General features: G+C 36.5%; 2 protein-coding genes across 2 annotated transcripts; both read right to left on the bottom strand.

Moving 5' to 3' along the window:
* Window positions 1–167: 167 nt before the first annotated feature.
* Window positions 168–6,550, bottom strand: LOC149734945 (N-acetylglucosamine transporter UNC93A-like). Its single transcript, XM_089880274.1, has 9 exons — window positions 6,413–6,550; window positions 4,620–4,834; window positions 3,997–4,146; window positions 3,591–3,772; window positions 2,837–3,190; window positions 2,367–2,534; window positions 1,889–2,123; window positions 1,207–1,371; window positions 168–821 (listed from the first exon to the last, which is right to left on the bottom strand). Exons 2-9 carry the CDS (start codon window positions 4,756–4,758, stop codon window positions 751–753), a joined length of 1,464 nt encoding a protein of 487 aa, XP_089736400.1. The 5' UTR covers window positions 4,759–4,834; window positions 6,413–6,550; the 3' UTR covers window positions 168–750.
* Window positions 6,242–9,464, bottom strand: LOC149734944 (TIP41-like protein). The gene is made up of 6 exons (XM_089880304.1): window positions 9,209–9,464; window positions 8,808–8,987; window positions 8,443–8,542; window positions 7,862–7,993; window positions 7,153–7,311; window positions 6,242–6,896 (listed from the first exon to the last, which is right to left on the bottom strand). Exons 1-6 carry the CDS (start codon window positions 9,319–9,321, stop codon window positions 6,693–6,695), a joined length of 888 nt encoding a protein of 295 aa, XP_089736430.1. The 5' UTR covers window positions 9,322–9,464; the 3' UTR covers window positions 6,242–6,692.
* Between the last annotated feature and the right edge of the window lie 51 nt (window positions 9,465–9,515).

Here is a 9,515-nt window from a genome sequence, read left to right as displayed (position 1 = left end):
TTCTACTCGCCGCAGGTAAGAAAATTCTTGCAGAAAATTTAAGATCATTAAATAATTAACCGCGTATAAAATCTAAAAATAGCCGAGGTCAACATTTCCTAAGCTTAATCTATCTTTCGTATAGTTTCTGAAATATTTTCGTAAAACTTAAATTACAAATTAAAATGTTAACGCGAAAGTTGACGTGTATATACGCGTCACTGAAACTTTTGTGCGTACGTAAAATAAGAGATAACAACTTTTAAAATAGTTAAAACATCAGGAACAAAACATTAAATGCTAATACAAATGAAAAAGAAAGTGGACAGTGAATAAAAACGAAAATTTTGCTGCCTGAATATAGTTCAGATCATATAGTAGGGTGGGGGGAGATGGGACACCTTTTATAGCACACAATTTCCAAATATCCCGATCGTGTTTCAAACAATTAACAGCGGTTTATATGAGTCGTGAGGATACAGTTTTATAATTCTTTGAGTTTCTTTGTTTACTACCAAACGGAACAAGAAAATAGAACAAAAAATGTCCCATCTTCCCCCACACTACTATATATAATAGGGTAGAGTGGGGAAAGATTGAACACTTTTCGTTCTATTTTTCTTATACCATTTGATAGTAAACATTTTTTAAAAAGAATTAAAAAGATATTTGGATATTATGTGTTGGAGGAGTCACATCTTTCCCACCCTACTATATCATAGTTAATGCTGTTTTAAACAGATCTAAAAGTTCACAATTAGGTAGCTAGGTTTATATTGTTATTTGCGAACTTGGTTCATGTGTTCTTCGTCGTACTTTTCGAATTCGAAATTCAGCAATACCTAAACACAGTATAGGCAATTAATAATCACCCACAAAGATACATGGATGATAACTAGTAAGCGGATACGAGGTGTATGAAACAGAACACACGCGTTATAACGATTGTCGTTGCCCTACCACAACGAGATGATAAACAACTCATATTTATTCAAGTCTTCATTCTCTGTCATCGTCCCACTTAATAGTAATCAAAGAATATTTAAAGAGTTATATAACCGTATATCCTCATGAGTCGAAAGGAGCGTTATTAATTGCTAAAAACACTATTAAAAAACGTGGGTTTTTATGTGCTACTTGTATCCATCTTACCCCACAGTATACCAACTCTAGCCTACATTCATTTCCTCGCCCTTAAAGAATAGAATAGAATATGACTTGACTTACCATAACATAGCATTGAAAAACATAGAAGACCAATCTGTATATAGATCTTCACGTATACGCACAAACTCGTACTCCAACCGTATTGAATAGCTATACCAAGTGTGGTCCATAAACTCCATATAACAAAAGCCATGTGGTTTTCAGGAAAATGGGCAGTGTGTATGTCTGAATGAATGAATGAACAAAACTAATTCTTGATTCTGTTTTGTTTCATACACCTCGTGGCCACTTACGAGTGACCATGTATGTAACTTTGTGGTTGATTTGTTGGACAACCCAATGGTGACCATTGCGTTGTAGCAATTGCTTAAGTATCTTGCCTAAAGACACATATACGCCCTGAAGTAACAATGTCAAGCCTCGAACCCGTAACCTATGGTCTACTCTATGAACTTACAGGCAGGCTAACCACTGTGTCACGGCGCAGTTTTAGATAAGGACCCAACTACATAATAAGTTACATATATTAGGATGGGGGAAGATGGGACACCTTTTCATACTATTTTCTCGTCCCGCATGGTAGTAAATAAAAAACATTCAAAGAAGTATAAAACCGTATCCTAACGACTCTAATAGACCGTTATTATTTGTTTAAAACATTGTCAGGATGTTTGGATATTATGTGCTAAAAGTGTCCTATCTTCCCCCACACCACTATATTATCAAACAAAACCTCACATACCGTTACTTTGTGGTTGCCATACACCGTCCATGCTTCCAACCACTGCAAAAATGACGTACACTAACCACGTGGTTGATGACGCAGGGACCCAAAATAGAAGGAACGCGTATATTCCTATATCGATGAAAAATGCAGCGATCAAAAGTATAGTTCGTCCGATTTTGCTGGCTAGTTTACACCCGAAATGAGACGTAATAGCACTGCAGGTGTGGCTGATTGCAAGACATAACCCAGACTGAAAAGAAAATGGAATTCAAGGTTAATTATTTATTCTCTGCATAATGTAGCTGTTATAACACGGGTGTTCTGTCTTGGCCAAGGACATATGTAACCACGATGGTAGCAGCATAGAGGTTCGAGTCCCAAACTCTGGGCTATAAGGGCTTAACACTGTAATTTAACACGTGTATTGCCTACTAGCAGTATATTATGTTTATGTGGTTAACAGTATAAGTTACAGCATGGTGCATACATATACCTGTGTAACGCCTAACATACAAGATGAATACGCTCTTGGCATTTCTGCGAACATAAAAGACATGTATAGACCACTGTACAGCGTGATCGGAGTAATCAACAATTGTCTTGGATCTAAAAGTTGTTTCATGGCTGCTTTGAGTGTCCTCTTTGTAAACTGTAAATTGCTCTGTAAAAATAAAGCCATCATTAACGTTTCTACTGCCGTTGTGGACATAGGTGTCCTTGGGCAACACCTTAACTGTAATTGTTTCAACCCAGTGGTCACTGATAGGTTGTCCAAGTTTAATCATCACACAGAAAATACGACAAATCATAACCAACAAAGTCACATATACGTGCTCGTCAGCGGGTACGAGTTGCATGAAACAGGTCACCCGCGTTATAAAGACTGTCTTCGCCCCGCCACGCGAAGATAAAGTTACATTCATCCAATCAAAATAATGCACTAAAAGAGCAATTGATTCATACCTCTTTAGGTTTATTAACTTCTTTTTCGCTATTGTTAGAGATTAAATTGCTCTCAGTAGGGCACAGTTCCAATTCGTTGTCGTGATTTTCCAACGAAATTTTGGGTACAAGACACAACATGATTCCAAGTGCAAGCAATATTAGAAACGCCATAACTCCTATCATGGCGTAAAGCACAGATTTCGACTGTGGAACGTACTGATTCAAATTGGCGTTCGTTACGTTCGGGTACTGGCAGTCATTGGCCCCACATACGGATAAGTCAACGGCGAAGTTCACAGTAGAATTGCCTTCGTTTACGGTGATGGTTTTGCCGGCGTATAGAATTGCATAACTCAGTAAATTGCCAGTGGTCTGGTGTGAGAAAAATAGTATCAACACTGGTATATTCTATTAACCATTTCTGAGACCTGGAATTTAGGCTTATTGGTCCCAGTATATTCTATTGGGGGGGTGTGACGAGGTATTTAGTGAGGCACACCTGAGACATGAGATGATGTAGGCTTATTAGCCCTAGTCTATTTTATTCTATGAGAGTGAGGTCTTCAGTGAGGTACACCTGAGACCTGGGGTGTAGGCTTATTGGTTCCAGTCTATTCTATTCTATGAGGGTAAGGTCTTCAGTTAGGCACACCTAAAACCTGAGATGTAGGCTTATTAGCCCTAACCTAATTAATATAGGTTAGATCTTTATACATTGAGTGTAATCTAATGCCATATAGACAATACAGTATCACATACATTTAAATCTTACTTCGCTGAGCTGGTAAGCAAAGAAGAAGTATCCAGTAAACCTGGTAATCACTGCCGCAGTATCTTTGGTACCAAAACTTGCAAATTGCTTCGCATAATGAACAACATACACAAACATAACAGGCCACATCGTTGCTTCTCCGATTCCCATTAAAATTCCAACTGGTATAAGTACATATGCCTCTACAAACGGTTTAGAATTAAAAGAAACATAGTAGGGTGGAGGGAGACTAAAAATGACACGCACTGTATATGAGAGTGATTTAATGAATGTAACCTATTTTATTCGTTCTTGCATGTCGAGGCAATGGCAGTCGTTAGAACACACGGATGTTTTGTTTCATACTGCTCGTGCCCGTTTACGAGTTATACCGCGTATACAATATACAATACGAAAATACACCAACCTGGGAAATAGTTTGCGAGCACATACAATAAGTAAGTTATAGAACAGCCAACCAAAACGTATTTGCTTTCAAACTTGAGTAGAAGTAATGGAGTTAGCACCAAACCGAGTATTGTAGAAGTTGCGTAAGCAGCTGTGCTAGAAGCGGCTCCTGTAATGAAGTAAGCATGTTTATAATTATGGTAATAATACGATTCTGAGCTATATGAGATGAGGCCTTTGTTGGATGACCTAAGGTTTTAGTAATTTTTTGCCAACAGTACACAGACTATTTACATATGAATAAATGAATGTAACGTATTTATTCTTGCGTTGCGTAGGAATGACAAAAGTGTTTTGTTTCATACATTTCCTGCACGCTGACGAGTTACCAGATCCTACTATATCTATATAAACACATTCAGTGGGGTGGGGGAAACGGGACACCTTTAGCACATAATGTTCAAATATCCTGAGCCTGTCATAAGCAATTAACAACGGTTTATAGGAGTCGTGAGGATACGATTTTATTATTTTTGAATGTTCTTTGTTTACTACTAATGAGAGGAGAAAATTAGAATGAAAAAGTGAGTGTCCCATCTCCCCCACCCTACTAAAGTTTGTATTAACTAAACATGAATTTACCTACGCCGTCCTCTATGTTTATACTTGTCTGTAGACATAGTAAAGATCCAAAGCCAGCGAAATTCAAATATATCGAAAGTACAAACAGTAAGAACGAAAAGATGACCCTCCGTTGGTCTCCATTATGATTTTCTACCATTTTGTCAGCAATGGTGCATGACTATAATATCCAGACATACAAACCGACAAAGTACTACATATTATCCTATGTCTTTCTGTAGATAAAATGACAATGTTAAATAATAAGCAGCAGTAGTATAGGTTGGGGTAAGATACCATTGTAATAACGCACGTACATAAAACAGTCACGAGATTTTCCATAGTTTTTCATTATGCCTTATATATGGGCATGCACTTTTAGCTGTATCTTTAGTTTTATCAACTACGCTTTTTAATTAAAACAATCCTTACGTCACGTTTGTCACTAAATTAAAATCTACAGTAAAAAATCTACACGTCCGTATAATACTACAATACATTTGCAGACCAAACCGTACTGTTTTTCGATACCATAGCCTATAAAATCCTCGTATATTCGGTAACGTTTTACTATGTAATCAAATACCTGCACGTTAGTAAATACCGTATAGCACTCTACTAAATCACCTTTTGTTTGTTCAATATAAAGTCTAGCAATATAATTTTATTTGCGGACAAGTATAGCCTGGTCGTGTTCTAGAAAAAAGGTTAACAGCGAATTAGAGCACTTCTATTAAATTTCGTTTTTGCAATTGCATTTGACTAGTTAGAAATTAAAATAATCCCAATCTTTTAAAAGCTGATAGCGTGTTTAAGATGTGGCTAAAAATATATTTAATTCGTACTTATTTACGTAGAAAAGTAAAAACGTCAGATACGGTAAACAGAAAACGTATGCAGCGTGAGAATTGATAAATTATCAGGCCTTGTCACTGCTTGTCAAAATTATTATTAATCTCACAAGTCTAATGTTTCATTTGTACACTGTATAAAATACTTGAGTAAAATGCAACATACGCTACGATTTAGTAACTACAAAACGGTTAACTTAATAAACGCCCAAATATATAAATGCAATTTATTTTTCCTCGCGTGGCGGGACAACAACAGTCGTTATAACACGGGTGTTCTGTTTCATACACCTAGTGCCCCGTAACTAAATTTTCCTTTCTAAATTGTATAAAGATACGCAATTCTTGTTACACTGTTTCTGATGCTGTATATAAAAGTACAATAATACCAGCTGTAATAACAGTGTTGAACTGCTAAACACGACTAAACCGCAATGCGCTGTTAATAATTGAAGGCGTAACGTATACGCATACACGATCATACGGCGTAAACACGTATGAACCGCAATTCCTTTTCCGGCCACGCGAGGATAAAGTAAGTTACATTCATTCACTAAACAAAAACAAGCATACAGCGCAGGGCATAACATACATATACATATGCACAGAAAACGTTGTGTTTACGAATGTTTAGGTGTCACTAAAGATGTTTCGGTATTTAAACCAAAACGTTCGAGATGAAAATCTTATCAGATTAACTGAAACTATCACGCGTGTTTTTAACGTCTGTCGTTTTGCTGCTAATTCTATTCTCTTCGTTGTTTTAACTAATCTGATTTTCGTTACTGTACCCGAAGTAATAAAGGAAGTTTATGTTATAGCAACGTAATAACACGTTCATAAAGCGTGAAGGCGCTATACTATAGGATTTGTCAAGAAAATTTAAAACATGCAGCATGCTTTTTAAAGTGATAATGTGCAAGTGACCACACATCTAGTTTTGAATTGGAAAACATGACTCACAGTTAGGTAGAATGCGCCTTGCTTTCTGCATGGTTGTGTTAGTTGTTTAACAGTCATATGTATCTTATGTGGGGCCAATATCCTTGGAGAAAACAGACTGATTCGCCCACTGAAATGGCTGTTGCTATAAAACGTCTGCATTCAGGTCCAGAGTTTTCTAACCAATACAGCAGCACACAAACAAAAACTCAGAGTTTTTTTTGATATTTTCTTCGATTTGCGTACAAAACAGTTTTATTTTCGCGTTTTTTTGAAACATGTCATTTTCTTCTGCTGCTTGTTATTTCGGTTCAGAAATGACAGTGTTCGATGGGCAATTAGAATCAGAAACATCAGTTTTAGACACAGTCTCGTTTTTGGATGATTTTGTATCTTCTGTGGTGCCAGAAGTACCAGAAAAGTCAATTTTTTCGACCACTCTTTTTTGCGTAGTAAGGTGACCGTCCAATAGGTTAGGGTCTGTCAAAGTAGCAGGGGAAATACCCTAAAGAGAGAAAAGGGGGTAAGAAATTTGTGCGGTGCAGGGCGTATGGTAGCTTATAGGATAATGGACAAACTTTGGTTGAAATCTCAGGTCCCATAACTTGCCTCGTCACTATAGGACCAGGACCACTCTTATAGAACAGATTGTATATATATACAATACAATATTGGGGTAATGGGCCTCATTTGGGTTATATTCCATATCCTCAACAAGGACCTTATCCATATATAATAAACCCATATACAAAGTAACTTACTCTCATTTGGGAAAAACTTTTTTCTTTTTCTGAATATTCTCGGATAAGATAAGATTTCCCAAACTCATGATACCACCTAGTGTCATAAATTCTCGACAAAACACCATCAACGCGAAGAAAGAAACGCATCAGAAGGAAAAAGCAAGACGTCATAACTCTCTATAGAAATATGTACGTAATGACAGAGACATAAGGGTTATAAAAAAATGTTTTAAATCTGGGCTGACACTGTTTAAATACAGTTACATTTGTGTGAGGTATGAATACACCATGTATGTCTGGTGTATAGGAAGGCACCCTTGTTATAATTCGACAGTGAGCATGAGGTGCATGAATACACCATGTATGTCTGGTGTATAGGAAGGCACCCATGTTATAACTTGACAGCGAGCATGAGGTGTATGAATACACCATGTGTGTCTGGTGTATAAGAAAAAAACCTATGTTATAACTTGACAGTAAGCATGAGGTGTATGAATACACCATGTGTGTCTGGTGTATAAGAAGGCACCCATGTTATAACTTGACAGCGAGCATGAGGTGTATGAATACACCATGTATGTCTGGTGTATAGGAAGACACATATGAAACTTCACAGTGAGTATGAGGTGTAAGAATACACTGTATATATAATATATAAAACTCGACAGTGAGCATGATGCACCCCTCTACAATAAAAAAACGTATATTATTATTAGTAACCCCTTACTATTTTCACAGTAAGTTGTGCAGATCCATTATCAGCCAATTCATCTTCAAACAACATCATTTCTTCAAAATATAAAATCTTTTCTCTCTTTTTTAATCTCTCAAGATCAATCTTTTCACTTGTTTCGCTAACCTGATAAAATGGGTTTTGGTTAAAACCGTGGTAAAATGCCTTCATAATTAGGTAGAATTAAATCTGTAGACAACTTATAAGTAAGTGTATTCTGATCCAAATGGGTTATACAGCAAAGCACGTAGTATAGTACTTAGGTTAGAGTTGGGCCATTTCTTAGACATATTAAAGTAACGCTTCTAAAAGGAATCCTTCTATTCTCTGTTGGTCAGGTCCTACAGTGTGGTATACTACTGTGCTATAACCTATTAGTGACCACTGGGTTAGAGCAATGTTAGTAAAGTGTCTTGCCAAATGCCAAGAACACATACGTTGTCATCGCTATAAGCACCAAGCCCGGTATTGTTTGGTTAGAATACAAGTCCTAACCACTAAGCTATGTTCTTAATAAATTGATTATTTGTTGTTTATAATATGTAGTAATAAATATAAAAGATATTAAACTCAACTGTAACTATGTGGTTTGGATCAGTCAATGTTCCTTTGTAGTTTGTTGTGTACGTCCAATCAAATGGTTTGACGGTTTGTGAAATATATTCATTGCCTTTTCTGTAAAAAAAAGTAAAAAAATATTGTTAAATGTGTATGGGATGTAGGCTTATTGGTCACAGTCTATTCTATGAGGGTGAGGTCTTTAGTGAGGCACACCTGAGACCTGGGATGTAGGCTTATTAGTCCCAATCTATTCTATTCTATGAGGGTGAGGTCTTTAGTGAGGCACACCTGAGACCTAGGATGTAGGTTTTCTGGTCCAAGACGTGCATAAAATATACGGCAAATCAAAACAGGATGTGCCAATTATGTTAAAACTTGCCTGCTTTCTGCCCATTCTTTAGCCATGGCCACTTTCATTAAGTCTTTCTTATTATCTACAAGTGCAAGTGCATCAACTGCATTAAAATGAATGGAGAATCCCGTGTCATGCTGCATTTCAAATTTATTTGCGCCAAATGTCATTTCTGGCAGTTGGGGTAACGCCAATTTCTCTGACAAACTGAAATGTGAAAATATAATGTTGAACTAAAATTAAAAACTCATAACGAAATAAGGTTTTAAGATATGTTTAGTCATGTTTTTAGTAAAACATATTTGCTGTGTAATACCTTACAAAATAAATGTAATACCTTACACATAAATATGAAAGTCCAAACCAACCAAAATTCGAAAGCTCTTTTGCAAGTAATATTAAAAAAAACATAAAAGTATCACACATACTTGTCTACTTCATTTGACGTCAGAATATGCCGTTTCTTTGATATGAATTTCCATTTATCAAATTTAAAAGGTTCCTGCTTTTCTCCAAACGGAGTACATGCTCTTGCCGACATTATTGGACACGATTGAAGCAAAAATACTTGCCTAACAACTATTCAATATTAGATCTTAGTTAAAGGATAACTATTGTATTTTATGCCCAAGGGAAATCCCGCGTTTGGATAAGGAAAGTTTCTCTGTCATAGTATAGGGGACAAAATTAAATACCATTTGCCTTTAATAATACCGTCCGGCGCCGTGGCATAGT

The sequence above is a fragment of the Ciona robusta genome, chromosome 6, assembly GCF_009617815.1.
Source record: "Ciona robusta chromosome 6, ASM961781v2".
NCBI classification, from domain to species: Eukaryota; Metazoa; Chordata; class Ascidiacea; order Phlebobranchia; family Cionidae; genus Ciona; species Ciona robusta.
This window is presented reverse-complemented; position numbering and strand designations above follow the sequence as displayed.